The sequence below is a fragment of the Myotis yumanensis genome, unplaced genomic scaffold (genome assembly GCF_028538775.1).
Source record: "Myotis yumanensis isolate MYYU_CA2020_CCGP unplaced genomic scaffold, mMyoYum1.0.hap1 SCAF_9, whole genome shotgun sequence".
In the NCBI taxonomy this organism is placed as follows: Eukaryota; Metazoa; Chordata; class Mammalia; order Chiroptera; family Vespertilionidae; genus Myotis; species Myotis yumanensis.
Window position 1 is genome coordinate 4,604,036 of NW_027223760.1, and position 27,759 is coordinate 4,631,794.

A 27,759-nucleotide genomic window follows, 5' to 3' on the forward strand; every position below is an offset into this window, starting at 1 on the left:
AAATTTGTGAACCACTGTTGCTGGTCATACAGGGAGCTTTATTATTTTACCTGTATTTTTGCCTGAATTTTCATTAGCACTATCTAGATGATAGTCAACCCAAGGATTGGCATAGCCTGTCTGAACTTGGAATAGCATTCACCTTTGTGCCACCATGGATTCCTCACTCCACCTCTGAAGCCTCGGCAGCCATGTCTGTGGGAGAACACAGCCATGATTTTTCAGTGCTCGTTACAGTGCATCTCCAACTAGAAAAAGTCTGGGATGTCGTCTAAACCCCCACAGAGTTCAGGATATAATGAGAAAGGCAACAAGACTAGAGAGCAAGATGGCATAAATCAGATGCTAATTTGTGATTTAGGTAGAAGGATACAAAAGGGAGGGAAGTTTTCCAGAAAGGTGGGACTTGGTGCTCTAACTTGAAAGACGAGAAGGATCTCAGATGGCCATGAAGCCCTGGGCAGAGGTACAGTAAGTGAGCATCAGGTGAGAAGCTGTAGCTCAAGGTGCCGAGGCCAGAGGAAGGGCTAGGACTCCTACTCTACCCAGGACCTGGCTTTGCTGCTTTGTGCCCTAAGTGGGGTCCAAAGCAAAGTGGCCTGTCATTGGTCTAGAGTATCCAGAGACTGGATTCCGGGGGGAATGGTATCAAGAGTGAGCTGCGGGGATGGATGATAAGCTGTGGAGCTGGGAGCTTTTGCTGCTTCAGCCAAGGAGGGCTGCTTTATATTACAGCCCTGAAAGTCGCTGGGTCCCTGTGCAGTGTACCTGAGGTGTGAAGGGATGCTGGCTTCAGAGCTGGAGGAAAGTTGGCTTGACTATGCAAAAGAAAAGCCAATCTCAAAACTTATGAATGCTTAAAAAGCTCACCAAATAGGTATTTCTGCAAATGCCTAAAATTAGCAGTGCCTTATTGTGGGTTAAGCATTGGCCTCCTGACGGTGCCCTCATTGGTCCTGGATCTGTCTCTGGCTTCAAAGTTTGGATAGAACAGATCCAGGGACGCCCCTTCTTCCAGCCTCAATTACCCGATGTCTTTTCCAGTCACCACCTCTGGAACCACCTCAGCCATCATCAGCCTTCGAAACCAGCCAACACCGTTTTTTGTTGTTGTTGTTTTGGTGTGTTTTTTTAAAAAAATTATTATTATTACCTTAACTTCTTATTGCCAAACAACCATGAGCTCCCTGTCATGAGTGTTCTTCCGCTGAAGTGGAGGCTGCCGTCAACCGCCTGGTCAACCTGCATCTGCGGGCCTCCTACACCTACCTCTCTCTGAGCTTCTATTTGGACCGCCACAATGTGCTCTGGAGGGCATGGGCCACTTCTCACACAAGTTGGCAGAGAAGAAGCACAAGGGTGCTGAGCATCTCTTAAAGATGCAAAACTAGCGCAGTGGCAGATTCCCTTCTAGGACATGCTGAAGACTTCCCAAGGTGAGTGAGGCAAAACTCAGGACACCATGGAGGCCGCCATGGCCTTGAAGAGGAACCTGAACCAGGCCTTGTGGGTCTGCAGGCTCTGGGTTCTACCTGCGCAGACCCTCATCTCTGACTTCCTGGAAAACCACTTCCTGGATGAGGAAATGAAATCATAAAGAAGATGGGCGACCACCTGACTGACCTCCACAGGCTGGCCAGCCCTGAGCTGGGTGAGTATCTCTTCGAAAGCTCCCCTCAAGCAGACTAGGACCTTTGGAGCCTAGAGGCCTTTGAGGGGCCCCTCTGTATCCCCCTCATGTCTGGTTTTGCCTGAGCCATTCTTTTAACGACTCTGGAGCCCTCTGGAAACAATAAAGCTTGCAGAAAAAAAAAAAAAAAAGAATTGGCCTCCTAGTCCTCTCAAACCTTAGCATGTAAGAGGTAGCCAGATGCTGGGAACTGAGTGAGGGGTGAGTCTAGTGCAGGGATGCTTGCTCAGGTTTGTTTTCAAACCCTTCAGTGGGGGGAGTCTCGACTTCACCCTCACCGGCAACCCTGAAGAGGACAGGATCTAATGAGACACCAGGGCAGGGGTGGGCAAACTTGACTCGAGGGCCACAATGGGTTCTTAAACTGGACTAGAGGGCCGGAACAAAAGCATGGACAGAGTGTTTGTGTGAACTAATATAAATTCAAAGTAAACATCATTACATAAAAGGGTACGGTCTTTTTTTTTTTTTAGTTTTATTCATTTCAAACGGGCCGGATCCGGCCCACGGGCCGTAGTTTGCCCACGGCTGCACCAGGGGTTTAGGCTAAACCAGCCTCATATGGGCTCAGATTTCCTGTTGTCAGTGGTAACCAGAGGTGTCTAGTTCTGTCTCCACCACTGGCTTGATGTATGTCACTGGGGAGTTACTTACCTCCCACTTTACAGAGAAACACTTAATGTCTGCCTACTCACATTTTAGGATTTATCAGGTCCCCACCGTTTGTTTTACTAGAGATCACCTAGTTCAAAATCTTGTGTGATAGCCCAGCTGTCCCATGCATCAGGACGATGCTCAGCCAACTGGTTCGATTCCCGGTCAGGGCACATGCCCAGGTTGCGGGCTCAATCCCCAGTGTGGGGCATGCAGGAGGCAGCCGATCAATGATTCTCTCTCATCATTGATGTTTCTATCTCTCTCTCACTCTCCCTTTCTCTCTGAAATCAATAAAAAATATATTTAAAAAATAAAAATATCCTGTGTGATAGAAAAGGAAACTGAGGCTGAGGAAAGTGCCTTATTTGAGGTGACAGAGTGAGTCACAGTCCAGCCACAGAACCGGGTGTCCTGACTCCTCTCATCTGGTACTGAGATTGGGTCACAGAGGTGTGCTCTCTGGCAGGTAATTTGGTAACATCAATCTACCAAATTAAGTGCACACACCCTGTGACTTGGCAGTGTCGTCTCTAGGAATAACCTTCTTTATGCTTGCACAGTGTCCAAAGTTGCATATTTACTATAACACTAATGGCAAGAAAACAAAACCCCCAAAATGTCCATTAAAAGAGGAATGGAGATATGAGCTATGATTCCTCTCCACTATGAAACACTATGCAAAAAAACCCAAAACACTATGCAAATACATTCAATGGAAAAAGCAAAGTGCTGTGTAACTGATTCCATTTGTCAAAGATAGATGCTGAGGGGGCAGGGATGGGCTAGAAGAGGTTAATGGGGGGAAAAGGGACATATGTAGTACTTTCAACAATATAGATTTTTTAAAAAGCTAGATGCTGACATGTGCTTATACAGAACCTGATAGCGTTACCTCTTTCGGTTGGGACAAACCATTTCTTTTTAACTTGGAAATAATAGTATAAAAATGAATCCCTATTTCCATGTCGCTTGGCTTCTGGGAAGAGGCTGGTGAGGTGGCCTTACAGTCCTGCGTCCCCAACCTGGGGCTGGGGCATCAGGGAGAGCTTCCTGGCTAAAGCAGTCCTGCTGTTTATCCAGGTGCACCCTGACATCGGCATCTCTTCCAAAGCTATGAGCATCATGAACTCACTTGTGAATGACATGTTTGAGCGGCTGGCCTGCGAGGCTACCCGACTGGCTCAGTACTCAGGCCGAACCACACTGACGTCCCGGGAAGTCCAGACAGCAGTGCGCCTGCTGCTGCCTGGAGAGCTGGCCAAGCACACTGTGTCTGAGGGCACCAAGGCTGTCACCAAGTACACCAGCTCCAAGTGACCTGGGGCCTAAGCTAAATAAAGGGTGAATTGCTCTCATGCTCTGTGGTGATTTCAAAAATGGACATGTGAAGGTGAGGTGTTATTTGAGACAAGGGTATTATCACTTTTCCCCCCTTTTTTTAATTTTAATTTTAACCTTTTTTTTTGCTAAAAGTATTACAAAGGGTATTACATATGTGTCCTTCCCCCCGCCCCCGCCCTTGACAATCCCCTGCCCTCCCTTACCCCCCAGTGTCTTATGTCCATTAGTTATGCTTATATGCATGATCTCTTACTCCTCTCCCTCCTGCCCCCCAACCCTCTCTGGCCTTCCCGCTGCAGTTTGACAATCAGTTTGAGGCAGCTCTGCCTCTGTATCTATTATTGTTCAAAAGTTTGTAATGGTCTTTATTATCCATGAATGAGTGAGATCATGTGGTATTTTTCCTTCATTGACTGGCTTATTTCACTTAGCATAATGCTCTCCAGTTCCATCCATGCTGTTGCAAATGACAAGAGTTATTTCTTTTTTACAGCAGCATAGTATTCCATGGTGTAGATGTACCACAGTTTTCTAATCCATTCATCTACTGATGGGCACTTAGGCTGTTTCCAGATCTTAGCTATGGTGAATTGTGCTGCTATGAACATATGGGTGCACATATCCTTTCTGATTGGTGTTTCTGGTTTCTTGGGATATATTCCTAGAAGTGGGATCACAGGGTCAAATGGGAGTTCCATTTTTAGTTTTTTGAGGAAACTCCATACTGTCTTCCATAGTGGCTGCACCAGTCTGCATTCCCACCAGCAGTGCACGAGTGTTCCTTTTTCTCCACATCCTCTCCAGCACTTGTCGTTTGTTGATTTGTTGATGATAGCCAGTCTGACAGGTGTGAGATGGTACCTCATTGTTGTTTTGATTTGCATCTCTCAGATGATTAGTGACTTTGAGCATGTTTTCATATGTCTCTTGGCTTTCTGAATGTCCTCTTTTGAAAGGTGTCTATTTAGACCCTTTGCCCATTTTTTGATTGGATTGTTTATCTTCTTTTTGTTAAGTTGTATGAGTTCCCTATAAATTTTGGAGATTAGGCCCTTATCAGATATAACGTTGGCCAATATGTTTTCCCACGCAGTGGGTTTTCTTGTTGTTTTGTTGATGGTTTCTTTTGCTGTGCAGAAGCTTTTTATTTTGATGTAGTCCCATTTGTTCATTTTCTCTTTAGTTTCAACTGCCCTAGGAACTGTATCAGTGAAGAAATTGCTTCGGCATATGTCTGAGATTTTGTTGCCTTTGGATTCTTCTAGAATTTTTATGGTTTCCTGTCGTACATTTAAGTCCTTTATCCATTTTGAGTTTATTCTTGTGTACGGTGTAAGTTGGTAGTCTAGTTTCATTTTCTTGCATATATCTGTCCAATTTTCCCAACACCATTTATTGAAGGGACTATCTTGACTCCATTGTATGTTCTTGCCTCCTTTGTCAAATATTAATTGAGCATATTGGTTTGGGCTAATTTCTGGACTCTCTATTCTATTCCACTGATCTATATGTCTGTTCTTGTGCCAGTACCAGGCAGTTTTGAGAACAGTGGCTTTGTAATACAGCTTGATATCTGGCATTGAGATCCCACCTACTTTGTTCTTTCTCAGGATCTCTGCAGCTATTCGGGGTCTTTTTTTATTTCAGATGAATTTTTGGAGAGTTCGTTCTAGATCTTTGAAGTAGGCCATTGGTATTTTAATGGGAAGTGCGTTGAATTTATAGATTGCTTTGGGTAGTATGGACATTTTAATGATGTTGATTCTACCAATCCAAGAATATGTTTTTATTGATTTTAGAGAGAGGGAGAGGAGAGGGGGAGAGAGAGAGAGAACTATTGATCGGCTGCCTCTTGCATGAGCCCACAACCTGGTCATGTGCCCTAACCAGGAATTGAACCAACCACCTCTCAATGCATAGAACGACGCTCTACTAACTGAGTCACCCAGCCAGGGCAGGTATTGTCACTTTTGATGGCCACTGAGGTAGAATTGCAACACTTACTTATACCTTTTTTTAAATTGCTTTCTGGGTGTACCCCATGAGCACGTGTGAAAAATATTCTCATCTGCAGTGAGCTGATGTAGGACTTGGGGCTGGATTCAGAATCCTCCAGCTGCTACCAGCTGTATTCATCATGCCCTCTCTGGGCCTGAAATTCCTCCTGTGTCACTCCTTTGTTTTTTAATTTCAAGAAAAACGATTTTAAATATGATAATGTTACATGCAATAAACCTTAATATTTCAAGAAAAACTATTTATTTATTTATTTTTATTAAATCCTTATTGTTCAGATTATTACAGTTGTTCCTCTTTTTTCCCCCCATAGCTCCCCTCCACCCAGTTCCCACCCCACCCTCTGCCCTTACCCCCCACCGCATCCTCCATAGGTGTATGATTTTTGTCCGGTCTCTTCCCGCACCCCCCCCCCCCCCACACACACACCTTTCCACCCTGAGAATTGTCAGTCCACTCCCTTTCTATGCTCCTGATTCTATTATATTCACAAGTTTATTCTGTTCATCAGATTATTTATTCACTTGATTTTTAGATTCACTTGTTGATAGATGTGTATTTGTTGTTCATAATTTGTATCTTTACCTTTTTCTTCTTCTCCCTCTTCTTAAAGAATACCTTTCAACATTTCATATAATACTGGTTTGGTGGTGATGAACTCCTTTAGCTTTTTCTTATCTGTGAAGCTCTTTATCTAACCTTCAATTCTGAATGATAGCTTTGCTGGGTAAAGTAATCTTGGTTGTAGGTTCTTGCTATTCATCACTTTAAATATTTCTTGCCACTCCCTTCTGGCCTGCATAGTTTCTGTTGAGAAATCATGGGTACTCCCTTGTAGGTAACTGACTTTCTTTCTCTTGCTGCTTTTAAGATTCTCTCTTTGTCTCTTGCTCTTGGCATTTTAATTATGATGTGTCTTGGTGTGGTCCTCTTTGGATTCCTTTTGTTTGGGGTTCTCTGTGCTTCCTGGACTTGTAAGTCTATTTCTTTCACCAGGTAGGGAAAGTTTTCTGTCATTATTTCTTCAAATAGGTTTTCAATATCTTTCTCTCTCTCTTATTCTGGCACCCCCATAATTCGGATGTTGGTTCGCTTGAACTTGTCCCAGAGGCTCCTTACACTATCTTCATATTTTTGGATTCTTTTTTCTTATTTCTTTTCCGTTTGGGTGTTTTTCACTTCTTTGTATTTCAAATCTTTGACTTGATTCTTGCGATCCTCTAGTCTGCTGTTAGATCTCTGTATAATGTTCTTTATTTCAGTCAGTGTATGCTTAATTTCTAGTTGGTCCTTTTTCATATCCTCGAGGGTCTCACTAAATTTATCGGCGGTTTCTAGAAAATTCTTGAAAAACCTTATAACCGTGGTTTTGAACTCTATATCCAGTAGTTTGCTTTCCTCCATTTCTGTCATTTGTGACCTGTTTCTTTGTCTCCACATTTTGGCTGCTTCCCTGTGTTAATAGAGTGGCTTTCTGTGCTAGGTGTCCTATAGGGCCCAGTGGCTCAGGCTCCCCAATTACCTGAGGTGGACCAATTACTCTTGATGCACTCCTTTGTGGGCTATGTGTACAGTCTTGTAGTTAAGCCTTGATTGTAGTTGGTATCACTGGGAGGAATTGACCTCCAGGCTAATTGGCTGTGAGAACCAGCTGTGTCTGCAGTGGGAGAACTTCTGTGCTGGAGACACCCTTCTGGGGCAAGACTTGCATCAGTGGGGCTTTGGTGCTCACTGAGTCTGCCCCCTGAGTGTGTCCCTTATGGATCTGAGAAGTTGTAATCTGGATGGTCCCACTCTGACCACTGGGTACACTGGCACTTGGATCTTAAGGAGGTGCTAATTTATCCTCTGCCTGAGGCTACTCAGCAGGAGCTACGGAGAGATCTGCAGATTCCTCTTCTTTGTTTGGGGTTTGGAGGTGCCCAGATGAGGCCCAGCTGAAGCAATGCAAGCTGCTGTGGGGTCTTGGGCCTTCTTTTGAATGTTCTGGGTCTCTCTGATCCAGCTGCAGTTTGTTAGGTAATTTTAGATTGCAAAGGGCCAGGCCATTCATATGCAAAAGCCTCTGCGCACAGCTTGGGTGGGGCGGGGTCTCAGGGAATCAACAGGGCAGAGCAAACTGCTATGGCTGATCCTCAGCCCTGCCCTAAGAGTCCCTGGGTCTCAGTGTCCTGGTAATCGCCGCAAACACCTCTGAGAGAAAACCGCCCTCGAGTTCTGCCCGCTGCCAGATAGTCCAGTTTCTCCCCATATGAGTCTGGGTCCCCAGAGACTCCCCCAAACTGGAGTTCAGAGCCATCGGGAGCTTGTGTCTCCCTCCTGATTGAAAAAGACAACCACGTCCTCAGTTGCCAGCCCTTTCCGCATGCACCTCCGTACCTCTGCACTTTACTTCCGCACCTCCTCTGAATCTCAGTGTGCTTTTCTCTTTCCTTCTAGTTGTAGAATTTCCACTCAGCTAGCCTTCCTGTGGCTCTGGATGTTTTGTCTTTTAGTTGTATTTTTGAAGTGGTTGTGCAAGGCAGCAATTTCAAGTGTTTACCTATGCCACCAACTTGAAAAACTATTTTAAATATGATAATGTTACATATTAACACAATTATTCAAGAAAAATGATCTTACATATAATATTACATGCAATAGACACTAATATTTCAAGAATAAAAGGATTTTAAGTATAATAATATTACCAAAACTGTACTAACATAGTCTGATATCATAAAAGTTGTAGGAAATACTAAAAAATCTGCAAATAATAGGATTACTTCTATTATATTCTAGAATATTTTCCCCTCTGGCTCTATTTTTGTTCATCAGTTTATGTTGTTCATTATATTCCACAAATGAGTGAGATTATATGATATTTATCTTTCTCTGACTGGCTTCTTTCACTTAGCATGATGCTTTTAAAGTCTATTTTGTCAGATATGAGTATTGCTACTCCAGCTTTTTTTTTCTTTTCCATTTGCCTGGAAAAATTTTTTCCATCCCGTCACTTTCATCCTGCGTGTGTCTTTTGTTTTGAGGTGGGTCTCTTATAGACAGCATGTAGTTGGGTCATGTTTTTGTATCCATTCAGCTACCCTACACCTTTTGATTGGAGCATTTAATCCATTTACATTTAGGGTTATTATTGAGAGGTACCTATTTATAGCCATTTTAATTCTGTATGGCTAGATTTCTCTCTCTGTTTCTTCTTCTCAGCAATCCCTTACAGCAGTCCCTTTAGCATTTCTTGTAATGCTGGCTTGGTGGTGATGAACTCCTTTAACCTTTTTTTTTTCTTTTTTTTGTCTGGGAAGCTCTTTATTTGACCTTCTATTTTGAATGATAGCCTGGCTGGATATAGTAATCTTGGTTTCAGATCCTTGCTTTCCATTACCTTGAATACTTCATGCCATTCCCTTCTGGCCTGTAGAGTTTCTGATTAGAAATCAGGCATCAGCCTTATGGGAACTCCTTTGTAGGTAACAGTTTTCTTTTCTCTTGCTGCCTTTAAGATTCTCTCTTTGTCTTTAATTTTTGGCATTTTAATTATGATGTGTCTGGATGTAGGTCTGTTTGAGTTCTTTTTTGGGGTTTTCTGTGCCTCCTGAACTTGTGTGGCTTTTTTCTTTACCAGGTTAGTGAAGTTTTCTACAATTATTTCTTCAAACACCTTCTCTATGCCTTTCTCCCTTTCTGCCTCTTCTGGCACACCTATCATTCTATTATTGTTATGTTTCACATTGTCCCACAGGTCCCTTAAGCTGTCATCCTGTTGTTTTTTTAAAATATATTTTATTGATTTTTTACAGAAAGGAAGGGAGAGAGATAGAGAGTTAGAAACATCGATGAGAGAGAAACATCAATCAGCTGCCTCCTGCACATCTCCTACTGGGGATGTGCCTGCAACCCAAGTACATGCCCTTGACCGGAATCAAACCTGGGACCTTTCAGTCCGCAGGCCGATGCTCTATCCACTGAGCCAAACCGGTTTTGGCTGTCATCCTGTTTTTTAATTGTTTTTTTTCTTTTTGGTTCTCTAATTGAGTGATATTTTCAACTCTGTCTTCTAATTCACTGATTTGATCCTCAGCTTCGCCTAATCTGCTGTGTATTCCTTCCAATGTGTTCTTTATTTGTGTTATGTCATTCTTTATCTCAGACTACTTTTTTTTCATAGTACTATACCTTTTTTCATACTGTTAAGCACTTTTAACATCATTACTCTGAACTCTGTTTCAGATAAATTTCTTATCTCTGCTTCGTTTATTTCTTCTGGAGAATTTGCTAGTTCTTTCATTTGGGGGTTGTTTCTTTGGTTCCTCATTTTGGTTGTCTGTTTGGGTTTGTGAGTATGTATTAGGTAGGTCCTCTACACCTCTGAATCTCTACTGCAGGACAGTGTTAAAGGCTGTTTCTGACTAATTGGATTAGGCAAAGACTCAAAGCCTCCAGAGACCGCCTCTGTCTACAGACTAATAACTTAAATTGCCCGCAGACAATCGTCCTCATGTGTGGTGAGAGTTTTTTCAACATAGTGGGGCAGTTACTTCTGCCTGGAGGCTAATTGCTACTTTTAATCTCTTAAGTGGCCTCAGGGCAAGGTGTTTTCCACTAGGGTGTGTCAACTGTCTTCCCCCACTTCAGGCAAGGCAAATGTCTGTGTGGGAAAGGCGTCCTCCTCTGTGTGAGGGAATGACTCAGCACAGAAAACTTGGGGTGTCTGCCTTCTGAGCTCTATCGCCTGAGTCCCCAGTCCTGGGGTCTCCTCTCACAGCTCCAGTCCACTTCGCTTTCCCTCTGCCTGAGCACAAGGTGAGTGGCTCCACAGGGAATTTTTGTGTGATGGACCTTTAAGAGGGTGCTCAAACTTTCAGCTGCCACTACCTGGCAGACAGGACCCCACTGCTTTTCCCAGCTAGATGTTATGTGGGTACTCTCTTCAGCTTGGTGCTATCTAATGGGGAGCCCAGCTTCAGGATTAGATCCCAGAGTTCTCAGTGGCACCCTTCCCTCCTCCACCCACCCCCCCCTCCGCCCCCAGCTGAGATATCTCTCCGGGACTTCAGTTGCCATCTGTGGGTGCCTGGCCAGCCCTTTCATGCCTCCACCCCTCCTACCAGTCTCTATGCCAGTGGTTCTCAACCTGTGGGTCGCGACCCCTTTGGGGGTTGAACGACCCTTTCACAGGGCTCGCCTAAGACCATCGGAAAACACATATGTAATTACATATTGTTTTTGTGACTGATCACTATGCTTTAATTATGTTCAATTTGTAACAATGAAATTGGGGTCACCACAACATGAGGAACTGTATTAAAGGGTTGTGGCATTAGGAAGGTTGAGAACCACTGCTCTATGCGTTCTCCACCTTCAGTCCTTGGTTATCAGGGTTTTCTCCTGTGAGTTTTCCGTTGATTATTCAGGAAGCCTTTCCGTATTTCAGTTGTAATTCCAGCTTTTTCCTGGGAGTGTGTCCATGCAGCATCCTCCTACTCTGCTGCCATTTTTAATCTCCCCTGTGTTACTCCTTCAGACTATGTTTTATGATGCTATTTCCAGCAAACTGCCATTTTTGTCCCATGCTGGGCACAGGGGTCTACATAGATGTATTCTTTTTAATATATATATTTTTTATTGATTTCAGAGAGGAAGAGAGGAGAGAGATAGAAACATCAATGTGAGAGAGAATCATTGATCAGTTGCCTCCTGCATGCTCCTTACTGGGGATGGAGCCCACAACCCGGGCATGTGCCCTGACTGGGAATCAAACTGTGACATTCAACCACTGAGCAACACCGGCCAGGCTAGATGTATTCTTTAAGATACAAAACAGAAGACCTGAACCAGCTTGCAAACAGCCTGCTGGGATCTGTAAGATGTTTTCATTCTCCCCTAACATTTTCTTCCCCTTCATTTCAGAACAAATTGGTGGGAAAGTTTTTGAGACTACTAACTTTTCTTCCCCAATTTTATTTTAAAAAATCTCAAACCCCCCCCCCCACACACACACACACACACAAAGTTGCAAGAGAATACAATGGCCATTTGTATGTCCCTCACTCAAGTTCACCGCTTAACATCTGACCCCATGTATCTTTTCTCTCTTATTCAGCCTTTGCTCCAGCTTGTGGGCATGTGACCCATAAATGCTGTCCCAAGCTCAGAGAGGTGGAGTGGAGGGCGTCGGTGACTAAGTCCAAAATCCGCTATGTTCGCTTTGTGACTGGCTAGACTCAGCTCATCGCCTTCCACTCCATGTGCTGAGAAGGCTCTCTGTGACAGTGGCTGCCTTCACACACATTTTCTCATATGAAGAGACTCACATGGAGGTGCCCTGAGGTGAGAACTAATTATCCACGCTTGGGTTTCACAGCTAGAAGCTGGCAGGCACAGATCTGGCCCCTGAGCCTCAGCGTTTCCCGGCTCCTACCTTGCTACTCCAGGTGCCATTCAGAGACTGGCCGTGTCTGCGCGGCTGGGAGCTTGTCAGGGATACAGACTCTCAGGCCTACCTCAAACTGTGGAATTGGAACCTGCATTTTGACAAGATCCTCAAGTCCTAATGCCTGAGAACTCATCTCTGGCTCCTCCTTGCTGCTGCCTCCCTCCTCCCCCTTCCTTTGCCCTGTGCCTTATGTATGTATTTAATTTTAAGTCCCTACTTGATATGGGGCCTAAAAGACAACCACCAGCTGACCAGAGTCGGGAGGTAGTGCTTTGTCTTTTCTAAAGAATGGTCTCCTGAACCCCCGGGACAGTCGCACAGCAGAGTGAACGAGCTGGATCGGCATTAAGGGGTACAGGGCTCCTCCAGCTGGAGTAATGCCTCCAGGACTAATATTCACCAGAGTCTTGAAGTTACAGGGTGATTTCAAACAGGGACCACTCTTTTACTTGATCCTCACAAGAGAAGTAGCCACAGCAGAGCCCACACTCTGCCCTTGCTTTCCAAGGCTTGCTGCAAAGGAGCCTGCCTCCCCTCAGAGTGCTGCCTCCAGAATGTCTTCTGTGATGTGTCCCCAATTGTGCACCCACAGCCCCTCCCCTCCCAACCTTAGAACATGGAGACAATGGGACAGAACCCTTAAAACTGGGCTGCTCTGGGGGTGCAGTCAGAGTGGAACCACAGGGCTTCTGTGGATTCTACGACCAGCTCACCAAGGGTAGCGTGAGGAGTGAGCACCATGTCGGAGGGGTAAGTTGGGGCTGGAGTGGAGCCCCCCAGGGCTGGGAGAGGAAAGAGCAAGCTGCCTCCTGCTCAAGGTCCCATCAGGCTGGGGCTGCTGGACAGGGAGAAGGACTGGGGGGGAGAGGGGGTCATGCTGGGCCAGGGCCCCTGATTCTCACTCAGCAGCCCCAGTTGCTCCAGTCTGTGGTCAGCTTTTGCTCTTCAGATGTCTCTTGGACTATTAAATTCAGAGCCAGGGCTCTTCTCTGGGGAAGGGACCATCCTCTACACTCATCCCTCACCCACTTCCCACCCACCATCCTAGACCACTGCAGCATCCCTGGGCTGCACCCTCTCCATGGACGGACCAACTGCTGCCAACTCCAAAGGGCCTCTTCCTTATAGGGAGCCCCTAAGAGCCATGGCCATTCTTCATTCCTCTAGTGACCCCAATCTCACACTGCTAAGCCCCAGTGTGCTCACTGTGGCTGCCATCTCCTGCCCCTGAGGACCCCTCACTTCACTGAGCTCCACTGTGAGTAACCCTAACATCACACCTTCTGAAACCTGAGTTCACACTCCTCAAAAGGCTCAGCAGCACCCCTGCAACCCCCGTCCTCAAGCCTCTGATGCTGAGAACACTCCAGTGCACACTGCCTCCTCTCCAGATCTTACCAGCGCCTCTGGGACTCTTCCCATGTGACCTTGCAAGAGCTACTGGACCAAGAGCAGCCCATGCTCCAACCCGTGCCCACCCGGGAGTGGCAGTCCTTCCAGTACAGGCTCTCATCGCTCTACCTGTACTACCTGGGGCTGCTGCGCGGGTTCGACACTCTCTATGACCAGATGGTGCAGCCGCAGAAGCGGCGGCTGCTGCGGCGCCTGCTGGACAGTGTGGCGGGCCGCGTGCTGGAGCTCAAGGATGAGATGGTGCGGGTAGACATGTGCGAGTGGCACTGCCTGGACCACGTGCTGCGGGACCTCGGGCTCACCCCGGTGCGAGGACAGCGTGGTGCCACACCCACACCTGTGGAGGGTGGGGGTGGGGGTGGGGCTGGTCTTGACCTCCTTCAGACACCTCTGGGGCCTCTGCAAGGAAGGGAGGGAGGTCAAGCAGGTGGGTCAAGGATGGGGGAGAAGGCCTTCAGAAACTGGGGTGGGGGTGGAGGTGCATGCAAGTGGCTGGCGGGGGGGCGGGGGGCGGTAGCTAGAGAGTCAGGCTGGAGGTCTTGCATGGATGGGAAGATTCATGACCCGGGAGGGATCAGTGAAGAGTCCTCTAGATGCTTGCTCCTCAAAGTGTAGTCCATGGACCAGCAGTGTCAGCACCACTAGCAGCTCGTTAGAAATGCAGACTCCGGAGGCCTCACCCCAAGCCTACTCATCTGTACTTGCATTTTAACAAGACCCTCAGGTGATCTGGATGTACCAGCAGGTTCCAGAGCATGAAGCTCCAAGGCCATGGTTCACTGCTCCCATCCAGGGCAGTCTCGGTTTCCTGACCTGCTGCATCAGACTCAGCTGTTGGCTTAAAAAAAAAACAGATTCTCCAGGCCGTGCAGTTCTGAGTGGTGGTCTGGGGAGGGCCTTGGAGTCTGCATTTTAAAGGCTTCCTAGTTGATTCCGGTTCACAGTCAGGTTTGGAACCACTGCCCATTAGCTACCATGATCCTCCAGAATTCAACTCTGGCCACAGGGTCCAGGCAGGGGAAAAAGTGATGACTGTGAGTGGATTTGCCAGTTGCCCATAAATTTCCAACTCCAGGGATCTAGCATGGAGGAAAACAGGATCTCTGTGAGTAGCTGGAAATAGTAATGGACTGGCCAAATGGCCTACCTTCTGATTCCTGACCTTCTGTCCCTCCTATTGCCCCAAAGGCTGACCTGGAGGTTCCAATCCCCAAATACTTCCGGCTGGAGCAGTCCAGCATTCTGCAGGAGCGAGAGCTGATGCTGGCAGAAATCCTATCCAGAATGGAGCCAGTGGCCTTCCAGGAGGCAAGTCCAGGGGACTCTCTCCCCGACTCCTCCCATAGCCCTGCTCCGGGAATAGAGATGCCCCCTTTCAAGACCCAGGGAGGCCCTGCCCTGCCCTGCTCCCACCTGAGAGTGCTCTTCGGATAATCCCTAGTCTCCTTCAAGGCTGCTCCTGTGTCCTTGTAACCTTCCAACACCAACAGAGAGGAGCAGGACTTGGGCACCTGGATGTCCTGGAGGCCCGTGCCCCAGCATGTCCTTCAGTGTCTAATTTCCCGACTGCCCACCTGGATACGAGCCCTCCCTCATCTTCTGCTCCTTTGCTCTAATCTGGCCAGGTCGAACCAGTAATGAGCCGGACTGAGGCCATAATCCTGCTGCAAACGGCCGAGCGGGCCAGACAAGGCAGACTCCGAGCCACCTTCATTCGAGAGATCCGAAGAGAGGAGGAGCGGGATCGGAAGATGCGGGAGAGCGGGTGGCACAGGTTAAATCCGAACCAAGCAGCTATCACCATTCAGAAGGTAACCCCCCAGTGTCCAGGAAGAAAGGCAAGGTAGTCACCTCTTCCAGGAAGCCTCCCTAGCTTAGCAATTGATGACAGAGGTGCAGGTGCTTGGGTTCTGTGGCCACATAACTAGACTCTAAACTAGGGACCTTAATAATCAATAATCATACATCTTATTTGTTTATTTATTCTACATCTTATCCCCAAAAAGAACTTGAAGTAGGATACCATAAAAGTCCTAGAAACAGATGGTTCATTAAAATTAGGGGAGAATGATCCATAATAAGGTAGCAGGACAGAGTAGGTAATCATTTTAGAAATCCTTAAGACTGTTAAAAATGTCACTAAGATATACCCTGACCCTCCTGGCAGCTGAGGCAAAAGGAAATATAATGAAGAGAACTGGTGTGATCCAGGCGTCCTCAAGGTCTGTGCCATCTGGAGTCACCCTCAGTTTTAACATGGAAATAACACAATCACACCCCATCCTGCTCACTGCAGAGCATCCAGCTGTGTCCCCAGGCTTCCCCATCCTTCTCACTGTTCTGGTGGCCATCCTACACCTCCCAGCTCGGCTGTGCCCCCAGTGTGTGGGCCTGGCCTCTATCATTGGCTGCCACGAGGCTGGGCGATAGTGGTTACCAGCTTGATGATACTGGAGGGGCCCTGGGAAAATTTCAGTGCAGAAAAGGGCCATTTTGCTCCTGCAGCTGTCACCCCTCCTGGAGCCCTGCTGGTCACAGGAAGTCACTTGCTACCTTTTCTTTCCAAAGTGGGCCCAGAATGGCTGCTGGCATGGGCTAGGTTTTCCTCTCCTTCTCCCTCAAGTCCCAATGCCTCCAAACCTCCTGTCTGCTGGCCCAAGAGAGGAAACTTAGAGCCACTTTCTACCAAAACCCAAAAGTAAACCAACCTACTGACAAACATCACCCCTGAGGACAGAGAGCCTCTCCAAGTGGGCAGATTTTGATTATTTTTTAAAAAATCAAATTTGCCACCTCTCTCCCCAAGGAAAAAAAAAAATCAAATTTGTATTCATTTCAGAGAAGGGAGAGGAAGAGAGAGATAGAAACATCAATGATGAAAGAGAATCATTTATCGGCTGCCTCCTGCACGTCCCATACTGGGGATTGAGCCTGCAGCCTGGGCATGTGCCCTGACTGGGAATAGAACTGTGACCTCCTGGTTCATAGGTTGACGTTCAACCACTGACCCTCCCCCCCACCCCCCACCTCCGGCCGGGATAGATTTTGATTATTGATCAGTAGGCAGAGTGTTCCAATCAGAGCCCCTGCATTTGGTGACGGACCCAATGTCCAGCTACCCCATGGAGGAGGAGGTCCTCACCTTCAGGGTCAATAAAGCAGCATTTTGAGAGGGGGGTTGACCCCAAAGACAGAGCCCCACTTCCCCCCAAGAACCAAAGCAAGTCACTTTGTCCCTGTTGCCAGACATCAAGGGTGTGGGAATTCTACATCCCAGTCTTCAAGTTCTTGAGTACAAATACTAATCAGAAGCCATTATCGTGGGCTTTTCCACTGCTAGTCCCAGGAGCCCGGACAGGCGCCCGCCCTGCCTCCCTCTGCCCAGTGCACCTCCTTCTACCCTCTGGCACTGGGTTGTCCGCAGGTCTGAGAGGGGCTGGTGGCCTGGGAGAAGAACATTGGGCGAGGAGTCAGGAAACCTGGCCCCAGTCTCAGCTCTGCAGTGACAGGCTCCGGGCCTGGGAGAGATCTTGTCCTGTCTCCAGCCTCAGTTTCCTTATGTCAAAAATGCAGGAATTGTTTAGGGGGCCTCCATAGTCCCTACGGAACTGATGTTTGTGTGCCTGGGTGAAGTAATCAAGTATTTATTCCAAATGCTATGGGAATTCTGAGACATGAGTGTGGTAAGCGCTTTTTGAAGATGGCAGTACTTGAACTCTGATCTGTGCCTCAGAAGTTATAGCAGATGAGGAGGGACTGCCGGGGAGGCCCTGAGGGAGCAATGCCTAGGTGCTGGACAGCTTGGGGGCATCCCTGCCCCACCCTGTTTCACACTGTCCCTGCTCAGGTGGCAATTGTCCATGAGCTGCACCTCCCCAGGTGCCTCCCCAGCTCCTCCCCCACCTCCCACCCACACCTTCGCCAGCCAGACCTCCAGAGCAGCTGCTAAGCCCAAGAGCCACATCCTAGAAGAAATGCAGTGTGCGGAGTGTCTGGGCCTGTGTTCCCCCAGGTGTGGAAAGGCTACCTACAGAGGAAACACACTCAGTATGACCGGCAAACAGAGATGGAATTCATCGGCATGGTGAGTCCTCTGGGCACAGGCAGGGGCACAGGGCTGCCAGTGTATGGGACGCCCTTCTGTGTCCCAGCCCCAGAGCACAGCCCTGTACAGCCATCACTGCCCACACCACCCACCACTCAGGACTGTGGTAGGCACGATGGGGGGGAGCAGGCCAATGCCAGGGGGCCCGAGGGTCCTTCAGGACTTGGCTAAGAAAGGACAGGAAAGCCACAGCCAACACATCCCTTCCCACCCTCCCTGAACTAGAGCCCTTAGAAGAATCTCAAATATGGGTGTGGGATGAGGGATAGTAGCACCAAGTATCCTGGACCCCATGTCTGTGCCCAGCAGAAGGAGGTCACAGGGGCCCAGTTGGGATGGAGCACACCCCCTCACACAGTGTTTTTGGGGGGGCTATGGGCTCCCCACTTGCTCTGGGCCCCAGAATTGCTTCTCCTCTGCATGCAGGGAGCAGGGCTAAGTGTGAACAACATGAGGCAAGCGTGAGAGTGCACAGGGGGGAGTGTGGGTGGTAAGTGGGGCCTGTGCACACTGGTAAGAGTGTGCACAGGCCCCACTCCCTGAATCGGTCTTTCCTCTGCTCTCTGATCCTTCCTTCATCTAGCTGGTCTCTGCTGACTTAGGGTGACAGGGGCAAGAGACATGATCCCTGGGAGGGGCTTTGCAGTGGGCAGAGCCTATGGAGGCCTGGCTGATATGGGGGCGGGGCAGAGAGATTAGAGACAGAGCTGGGGTGGCTACTTTAAGAGGCTTAGGGACTTCAGGAGAGAGGGGCCAGGGTCTGCTTCATGGGAGTGGAGGTCAGAGACTTGATGGTCTGGACCCCCAGGAGGCCCGAGGTCAGGCTTTGGTGGGGAAGGGCAGGGGGCTTTGGCACAGCGGGGGGTGAGGAATGAGCCTGCTGCCCGGCCCATCAGCAGTGTGAGCTCAGCGTTTTCAGTAATTGTCTCTGCGCACAGTGATATTTAAAATACATTTGGGAGCCAATGAGGCGGGAAAGTGGCTGCGAGTGAGGCTGCCAAGGCGGGCGCTGGGCGGGGGTGCAGGCAGGGGGGGGTGGGGGGGGGCTGGAGCTGAGGCTCACAGGGGAGGGTGTGCTGGGGGATCGGGCAGGGGGGCCTGCCCGGATGCATCTAGCAAACTCATTATCAGAGTAATTTACACAGAGGAGTTTCAGCACCAAACAATTTCTCCTGATGCAGGCATGCCCGGTGTTCCGTGTGGGTGTGCATGCGAGGCACGTGTAGGGAATGCGTGGGGGCAGGTGTGCAAGCCTAAGGCCGGGTCCGCCCCACTCCCACTCCTGAGTCCCTTGGCCCCCTCCTCATGTCCCCAGATCCCCTTGCCCGGCCCAGTGGAGCACGAGTCCGTAGCCAACCTCAGGCAGGATGTCAGGAGATTCCGCCAGATAGAGAAAGAGGAGGAGTTCCAGCTGGCCATCTCGAAGACCCACGATGCTCTCAGAGAGACCGAGGGGCCCGATATCAAGGAGAAAATGAAGGAGCAAATCCGACAGTGGTTTATCGAGTGCCAGTCAGTGTCCCCAGCCTCAGCTGACTCAACCCTCAACCCCTTTCCCTCCTCACACCTGTCTTGTCCTCTGGTCTAGCCTGGGCCCTCTTCTCCGTTCACCCTGTCCCACCAGCACTCTGCTAATGCACTGGCTTAGACTTGGGATCATCGCCACTACAGGACCCTCTCCACCATGACTTGCTATTTCCCCGAATAGAAGAGAAAATGCCAGAATAAGATGGGGGAAAGCATCCAGGAATGTCCCCTGAGTGATCTGTCCTTTCTATTCTGTAACTATTCCTTCCCTCTCTCCCTCATCCTCTCTGGCCCTTTATCTTCCCCCATCCTTCTCTCTATGCATCTATTCATCCATACACCCACCCTTCAACCCACCCTTCCACCTGCCCATCCATTCGTCCATATGTCCACCCACCTGTCCATCTCTCTGACCATCTTATGTTCACTTAGTGCCCTTACTGGCCGATTCCCTAATTATCCAGACGAGTCTTTAGGTGGATCCAACCAGATCTTCTCAGACAAGACTCCAGAACAGGTACCCTGGAGGTGGGGCAGATTTCTGTGGCCGATGGAATCTGAGGTTACAGAGTACTGAGTGTAAACTGAGGGTGGCAGTGGGGTGCTGGGCGAGGTCAGTCTCAATGGAGGCAGAGGTGGCTAGAGGGAATATATGTAGTTAGGAAGACTGCTTGGGGGGATGGGGTACCTGCATCTGAGAAGGCATCCTTGTCCAGGGAGAGGAAATGTCTGGTGAGACTATTATAGCTCTAGTAACCCACAGGCCAGGAGAGAGCAGCCGCTCTGGTCAGAACACCTCATCACCTGATGCCCCTCTTCCTGGACCCCAAATAAGTCTCAGGACCCCACCAGTTCCCCTAGGACTTGGGGCCCTGAGCCCACCCCAGTCACAGGTCTGGGTTCTCTTGCTCCTATAAAATGCCCTTGGTCTTCTCTGAAGCATCGTTTATCCTTGGTCACAGGTGAAAATGGAACTGGAGAATCCGGTCCAGGAGAGCACTAAAAAAGAAGACAAAAATAAAGAAAAAGAAAAGGAGAAGAAGAAAGCGAAGGAAGACAAGACCAAGAAGAGTGTAAGGCAGCTCCTGAACGTGTGAAATAATAGGGCAGGGGGAGCAAAGTCTGAGGGGATTTCTGGTAGGAAAGCTGGTCTTGTGAGCATTATTAGGATCAGAGTTTGTGAAGGGTGAAGGCGAGGGGGTCAAGGTCACATGGTGTTTCTATTCTAGGAAGCAGACACAATACTGAAAGCATTGCCATCCAAATTTATACCCCTGATCAATGCCGGACACGAGGAGTATAAAAGTAAGGGGAGAGAAGGCTGGAAGCTGTCCAGGACGTGTGGGACCTTAGAGTAACATGTCCGGGGGAAAGTGGACATGTGCCACGTGGGTCATGAGGTGGCAGAATGGGTGTGGAGGCCAAGGGGCTAATACCAAAGGGAGCGGGTGTGAGGTCATTATGGGTTTGGGTCTGAATCCTGCAGTCATAGGCCTTGGGATCAGGCCTCTGTCTATGACAGTGATGGCGAACCTATGACACGCGTGTCAGAGGTGACACGCGAACTCATTTTTTTGGTTGATTTTTCTTTGTTAAATGGCATTTAAATATATAAAATAAATATCAAAAATATAAATCTTTGTTTTACTATGGTTGCAAATATCAAAAAATTTCTATATGTGACACTGCACCAGAGTTAAATTAGGGTTTTTCAAAATGCTGACAGGCCGAGTTCAAAAGGTTCTCCATCACTGGTCTATGATGTGGTAGAAGCAGTGCCAGGTAGCTGGGTGAGGACAGGGGGCCAGCCTGGGTCAGGTTCTTGGCTCAAGTGTGCATGTGTGTGAGAGACAGAGAGACAGAGTGAAAGAGAAGTAGACCAGCCTGGAACAGGCTCCTGGCCCATGTGAACACGTGTGTGAGTGTGTGTGACTGTGTATGTGAGTACACCTGGGACTCTGCCCTCCACTCCGCCCATCTCCCCATGCTCAGATGTGTGGAAGAACCGGCCTGATCGCCTATACCCTGATCAGAGTTTTGACCCCAAGGCCCTCCGGGCGGAGAAGAGGAATGAACTGGAGCAGGAGATCCGGAAACAGGTGGGCATTCTGGTTCCGGGCCCCTTTGCAGGCCCCCTCTTCCCACCACAGCCTTCAGCTGCTTCGGGCTCTGTCCCTCTGTCTTCCCTCTCCTCATACCCACAGCTTGCTCATCCTTTATAGCTTCCTCTAGCCACTGCCTTCCCTGTATAGGCCATCTCAGTCCATCCTGGTCCCACTGTCCTCTGCCTCTCCGGGTCCCTCTCTCTCCGCTGCAGCCCAGAGGTGAGGAAATGGGGGGCTTTGTGCCGGGGTCACACCCACCATCATCTTCACCAACACTTAAAGAGCTCTTACGATGTGTCTTTGGGAGCATTAGATCACATGATCACAATGGCCCCTGAGGTAAGCACCATGATTTTCCTGATGCTACTTATAAAAAAACTGAGGCTGAGCGGTCATACAACTCCTCAAGTTCACACAGACCCTACAGGGTGGGTCTGGGGCTGCAGCTGAAAGCTGACCCACTCCATCCCGGGGCTTCTCTCCACATTGATAGCCAGTTGAGAGCAGGATTCATGCGTGAGCAGAATATGGATTAGGATTGAGGGTGGACAGATGCAGGGATAGGGACAAATGCCAAGGCCAAGGGTTCTGAAAGAAGACATAGGAAGGTTATTGGCCACTGCTACCTTCACTGTGCTTGTCTGGCTCTGCTCTGAGGCTGCTGTCTTCCTCTCCACCCCTGCCTCCATCCCTACCTCTCCTGTCCGTCCTCCCCAGCCCCTGGTCGCCCCTCCACACACTCTTATGTCTCTGCAGGTGGACGAGCTGATGCGTCAAGAGCTAAAGAACCTGCGCCTGGCTGTGGACCGGGAGGAGGAGAGACCCTTCAAGGCTCCGAAGGCAAGATGAGAGGCCCGGCTGGGACAGGAGAGGGAGGGCACAACAGGGGAGGCAAGGAACACAGGATAACTTCCTCTGTGCTTGTTTCTATCCAGAAAAAAAATGTGAAAAAGAAAGCTGGAAAGAAGAAGGAAAAAGATCTGACCCCGAACAGGTAGCAGACCCTCCATAGATCCAACTGCTGGCCCTGGTTCTGTTGCTGTGTGACCTCGGGAAAGTCATTTAACCTCTCTAACTCCCTATTAACCAAGCACTTCTCCTGCCAAACCCAAAAGATAGCTGTGAGGAACAAACAGAAGCATAAGAAAGTAATTTGAAATGATGATATAGAATAAGATATGAGTGGCATATTGTTATCAACGTTCCCTCTAGCCTTGGCCTTCATCAGCTCTGTCCCTACAAAGCCATCTCCCCATGGACTTCCCACTCTGGGGCCTTGAAGTCAGCTGTCTCTTTCTACTCACTTCTCTCTTGAAGTGAGTCATGAGCACAATGGCGTTAGCTGCTTTGATGATCACCCCTCCCAGACCATGTTCACCTTAAATGTGGTTTCTAGGAAGAGGGGTCGACTGGGTTCTGTTGGTGGAACTTTGGGCCATGAGCAGACTGGTGGAAGGAGTGTTACAGGATGCTGGTCCTTCTTACACCCCCCAAACCACAGAGCACTGCTGTGTATGGGCAGACTGCCTTCTGGGCCCGCGGGTTGGTGCCCCACCTTCTGACACTGGCTGCCCAGTGGCACTATTGGTGTTGACCACAGCATGTGGGGCAGAAGGGCCTCTTAGCCTCTCTCCTCATGCCTGTGACAACACCCCACTCATCTCTTTCTCCATGTCCCTTCCTTCTCGGGGGGAGGCCCTGTGCCATCCTCTGCCAGGTCCCTGGCTTCTCTGTTTGAAGAGCTTGTTGTCTTTGGCCTTCTAAAGAAGTGCAAGGCAGTGTTATTGAAGGACTTCGTCGGTGAGACCCCTCCCCCCGCACCTGCTCCCAGGCTAAGGAATGGTGCCCAAGGCTCCCAGGCCATGGCCTTCCTGGTGGCCAACAACCACCCTCTGAAGTGAACCTTCTCCTCCAGTGGCTCTCTCTCTCTTGGCCCTGCCCAAGTAGATGCCACTCACCAGGTAGCCACCTGTTCCCCAGGTGACTGCCTCTATCTTGGATCCACTCTGAGTCTGGCTCACAAGTTGCCCATGCCTTCCCTGTTTGACGTTCGACAGAACATGGCCTTGTACGGGGTCCTTCGGCTTGGTGAGAGGCCCTAGTGGAGGGAAGCCTTGGGGAGGGAAGGAGGGTGGTTGAGGCAGGCACGTCCAGTCACAGCCTCCAGTGCCCCGGGCCGGGGACCTACAGTGGGTTCCTCCAGCCTGGACCACCCCAGAAGTCATGTGGGCTCTTGACCTGCTGAGGAGACCACACTTCTAACCTCTTACTCAATTCCAAGTGGCATCCCATAGTCTGCCCCATTTCTAGAAGATTGGTGTCTTTCTAAAGAGGTTGATATCCCACACCTTTTAGTTGGACCCCTTCTTACTGCAGGGGTGGAAACAGGTGGCATGGGAAACAGAAAGGACATTGGACGGGGCAGAGGGCTCCCTCCTGACACCCACCTGTAGTCATTGTGATTCCTGAGCCATTGGGAGGCTTGTAAGCTGCCGCTCTTGGCATGTTTGCCTGGGGGACTGCTCAGGCCATGGGAGGAAGCAGTGCCGCCAAGATGTGAACCTCATCCCACTCAGCCCCAGGCCTTGGACCTCGCCTTACACCATGCCCCATCCGGGTCCCTGACGGCCCACTGTCTGTCTCTGGCTTCTGTTTTCTCTCTCAGGCTCCCCTGATATACACTCCATGGCTCCCCTCATCCGCTCCATCCTCCTGGTGGGCCCCTCCGGCGTGGGGAAGAAGATGCTGGTCAATGCCGTGTGCACAGAAACTGGTGCCAACCTGTTTGACCTGTCACCTGCCAACCTGCAGGGCAAATACCCTGGCAAGGCCGGGGTGCAGATGCTAGTGCATATTGTCTTTAAGGTTCGGCATTTCTAGTTCTCAGGCTGTGACAACAGAGCAGGGTGGGCTCTATGCTCAGGAGGCCACCCATCTGCCTAGTGGTGTGAGTTCAGGAGCTGGTGAGGTCTTTACCAAGCTCTGCTAGGAGATTGTGGACACCTGAAGCCCCATAATGGGGGAGGTGGGGCAAAGTGGGGAGGAGAGATGAGGCATAGGATGTAGCCACCCCCAATCCCCAGGGCGGGCAAGGACTCTGCTCACACTGAAGGGTGATGGCTGTGCAAAGGGCTGGCAGGTGGGGTCGACAGTATGTGGGAAGTGGAACCTGGCCACCATTGCCCTAGGCCGGCACTGACCCTGGGTTGGGCCAGATGGGGAGGTGAGCCTTGCCCAGGAATGGCTATTGTCAGGTTTCTATTCTCTGACCTGTCCAGGTGGCTCGACTCCTACAGCCCTCAGTGATCTGGATTGGAAATGCCGAGAAGAATTTCTATAAGAAGGTCCCAAAAGAGGAGAAGGAGGTAAGGGAGCAGGGGCAGGCAGCCTGAGCCCCTGGTAAGCCACTCCAAGTGACACCCACGGCGTGACCTTGGACAAGTCCCCTGTCCTCCTCCTGCCTTATTTCCTTCTCCTTAAAGCAGGACTGACAGCTGCTCCCGTCTGCCTCTCAGGGTCCCTGTGCGTGTGGACAGGTGCCCTGAGTACTTGGAAGCCCACATAATGAGTCACCGTGTCCCCACCCCCACCCCTTCTCCCCCGAGCAGATGGACCCAAAGCGAATAAAGAAGGACCTCACCAAGGCCCTGCGCCTGCTGAATCCCGGAGACCGCGTCATGCTGATAGGGACCACTAGCCAACCGCAGCTCGCCGAGATGAAGGGGCTGCGCCGGACCTACGAACGGATTCTCTTCATGCCGCGGCCCGATTATGCTTCTCGCTATGGTGAGGCCTGGGAATGTGGTTCCTGCCAAAGCTCCCCACTCTTATTCCCATCCCCCACTGTTGCTCTGAGCAGCACCTCCACAGCCAAGTGCTCTGGAAGGGCCGGTTGCGATACAAGCAGCCCAGTGGCCTGGGTCCTGGCCCGGTTCTGTGGACAAGGGCTGGCTGCTTAAGTCCTCCTGTCTCATTTTCCTGTGTGGAGTGGGGATGATCCCCACCGTCCTGGGAGGAGAGGCTCACGGCCTCTCGGCCCCGTTTCCTCCCCCACGCCCGCAGTGCTCTGGAAGCACATGCTGCACATGGAGAAAATCCACGTGACCCAGACCCACCTGGACATCAGTGCCCTGGCCAGGGTGTCCGATGGCTACACACCTGGTCACATTCTCCAAGCCATCCGATTGGTGCTCACTGAGCGGCGGCTCCTCCAATTGTCCAGGCGGCCCCTGATGGCCTCAGAGTTCCTAGCTCATCTGGCGAAGCTGGAGCCAGTGTACAGGGAGGAGGAGGCATCCCTCAAGGTGAGGCTTGGTGGGTAGGGGGGCAGCCAGGGGGGAGGATTGTGGGCTAGCACCAGAGCGAGGCAGCCCTCTAAACCCCCGGCGTGCAGCACGCCTTGGGCTCCTCTCTCTGCTGCCCCATGGAGTTCAGCCTGTGAGGGAACTAGAAGTCGCAGGGAAGGACTTGTGGGCAGGCCTGGCTCACCTGGTTTCCTCAAGAGTGGGAGCCTGAAAGTGCCACCTGTGTCTTAGGATCCCTTCTTTGTTTCTGGCACCAGCTGCCCCTTACTTCCCTACCTCTGAGTCGGTGGCACCTCCCAGGGTGGTGAGGTGGCTATGGGAGCACAGGAGAGAGGGCCACAGGGCCTGACACTGTGGCCTGAAGCATCTGGTGGAACTAAAAGAAACCATGGCTCTGGCAGGATGCCGGGCAGAGGGATGGGGGGTTCTGGGGGAGGAGAAAAAGCTACTGCAGACACAGCTCTGGAAACACATGCTGCACACCCAGAGTCCAGGTGGCTCTGGGTCACCTGGACATCAGTGCCCTGGCCACAGTGTCCGATGGCTACACACCTGGTCACATTCTCCAAGCCATCCGACTGGTGCTCACCGAGCGGCAGAGGGATGAGGTCAGGAGGCAGGACCGAGGGCCAGATGCAGTGCACTTACTCTCCCCTCCCCCTCCCCCCTCCTCCCCCTCCCCCTCCCCTCCCCCTCCCCCTCCTCCTCCTCCTCCTCCCCCTCCCCCTCCTCCTCCTCCCCCTCCTCCTTCTCCTCCTCCTCCTCCTCTGACCCAGGACTGGTACTTCAAGACCCCACTGGGCATGAAGAAGATAGAATTTAACAAGGACCTGGAGGCTGAGGAGGCCAGGCTGGCAAAGGAGAAGAAAAAACGGAAGTGACTGCTGCGGAGTGCCCGAGAGGAGCAGTGGGACTGGGGCAAAGGGGCTGGGGGCAGAGGCATAAACTCCCAGATGGCTTGGGGACCAGCTCTCTTTGTCCATCTCCGTGCTTCCACCCCTTGTTCTGTGTCCCCTGGCTCCACCTCATACCCCACCCTGTCTAGTTTCTCCGATCCCAGATCTCTGTCCTCTGACCTCACCCTGGCTCCCCACTCCCTTTCTTCCTCGAGGTATGTAGGGGAGGAAAATGGGAAGAGGAGAGAGAGAGAGAGAGAGAGAGAGAGAGAGAGAGAGAGCAGATCTCGGTAAGTAGAATAAGAAGGAAAAGCAGGAGTCTGGAGGTCAGCAGAGCCTGGTCCAGCCCCGCTCGGCAGTGACCTGTGTGGGCTGCACAATCCTTTCCTGACTTGGCCTCAGTGTCCTCACCGGTAAAGTAAGATGACCTCCGGCCAATCTTCTTTCTACTCTGGGGTTGGATATTCCTCCCAAGGTGTCTGGGAAGTCAGGGAGGTGGCGGGTGGAGAGGAGAAAAGGTGGGGAGGTGGAGGTAGTTGCGACTGCTGCTAGATCCAGTGCCTTTTCTGAGTGGTCTTCACTTCCTCTTTCCTCTGGACACCTTCTCCCACCTGCCTTTGTCTTTGACCCAGAGCCTGGCCCCAAGGGGCTCAGTGAGCAGAAGTCCATCTCTGGGTCCTCCTTGTGGGGAGAGAAGAGCTCGGGGAACTGGAGTCAGGAAACTCTGGGGTTCTCCGAAGAAGCAGTGTAAAGAGTGTGTGAATATGCCCTGAACGGTTTGGCTCAGTGGATAGAGCGTGGGCCTGCGGACCCAAGGGTCCCAGGTTCAATTCCAGTCAAGGGCATGTACCTTGATTGCAGGCACATACCCAGTAGGGAGTGTGCAGGAGGCAGCTGATCGATGTTTCTCTCTCATCGATGTTTCTAACTCTCTATCCCTCTCCCTTCCTCTCTGTAAAAAATCAACAAAATATATTTTTAAAAAATAGTGTGTGAATAAAGGTCAAGGGTACTCCACAGGCTGTAAAGGCAATGAGAGCCAGGCGCGGCAAGGCTAGACCTCGGGGGTGGAGCTAGCTCCTATGGCAGAGGTGGCTCAGCTGGGCCCAGGGGATGGTTTGAGTTTTCTTTCTCCCTTTTTTCATTTTCTCTTCCCAAATGAAAGTCGCTTCATTATCCTAATGTGGGCAGAGCCCTTTCCTCCTCCTCACTTTCCAGCTGAGACCCTTCTGACCTTGGCAGGCAGAGAGGTGATGGGAGACGCAGGGGTCA

At 50.3% G+C, this 27,759-nt stretch overlaps 2 protein-coding genes across 2 annotated transcripts; both read left to right on the forward strand.

Annotated features, from left to right (window-relative positions):
• The first annotated feature begins 1,462 nt into the window (after window positions 1-1,462).
• H2BK1 (H2B.K variant histone 1) lies at window positions 1,463-3,664 on the forward strand. The gene is made up of 2 exons (XM_070424935.1): window positions 1,463-1,510; window positions 3,428-3,664. Exons 1-2 carry the CDS (start codon window positions 1,463-1,465, stop codon window positions 3,662-3,664), a joined length of 285 nt encoding a protein of 94 aa, XP_070281036.1.
• Window positions 3,665-12,876: 9,212 nt separating this feature from the next.
• On the forward strand, window positions 12,877-26,472 carry IQCA1L (IQ motif containing with AAA domain 1 like). The gene is made up of 19 exons (XM_070424936.1): window positions 12,877-12,887; window positions 13,529-13,856; window positions 14,739-14,862; window positions 15,186-15,361; window positions 17,563-17,634; window positions 18,971-19,167; window positions 19,615-19,699; window positions 20,145-20,255; window positions 20,412-20,487; window positions 21,175-21,281; window positions 22,044-22,127; window positions 22,223-22,281; window positions 23,005-23,087; window positions 23,268-23,375; window positions 23,953-24,152; window positions 24,566-24,652; window positions 24,896-25,073; window positions 25,350-25,591; window positions 26,368-26,472. The coding sequence occupies exons 1-19, from the start codon at window positions 12,877-12,879 to the stop codon at window positions 26,470-26,472; spliced, it is 2,433 nt and encodes an 810-aa protein (XP_070281037.1).
• Window positions 26,473-27,759: the final 1,287 nt, after the last annotated feature.

Bases quoted from the DNA above. Each gene is read 5' to 3' on its own strand.
- IQCA1L (XM_070424936.1), top strand. The intron at 20,256-20,411 runs GTAAGGCAGCTC...TTTCTATTCTAG, and splicing joins AAGACAAGACCAAGAAGAGT to GAAGCAGACACAATACTGAA. The intron at 25,592-26,367 runs GTGAGGCTTGGT...CCTCTGACCCAG, and splicing joins AGGAGGAGGCATCCCTCAAG to GACTGGTACTTCAAGACCCC.
- H2BK1 (XM_070424935.1), top strand. From the start codon at position 1,463: ATGGAGGCCGCCATGGCCTTGAAGAGGAACCTGAACCAGGCCTTGTGG. The intron at 1,511-3,427 runs GTCTGCAGGCTC...CTGTTTATCCAG, and splicing joins ACCTGAACCAGGCCTTGTGG to GTGCACCCTGACATCGGCAT.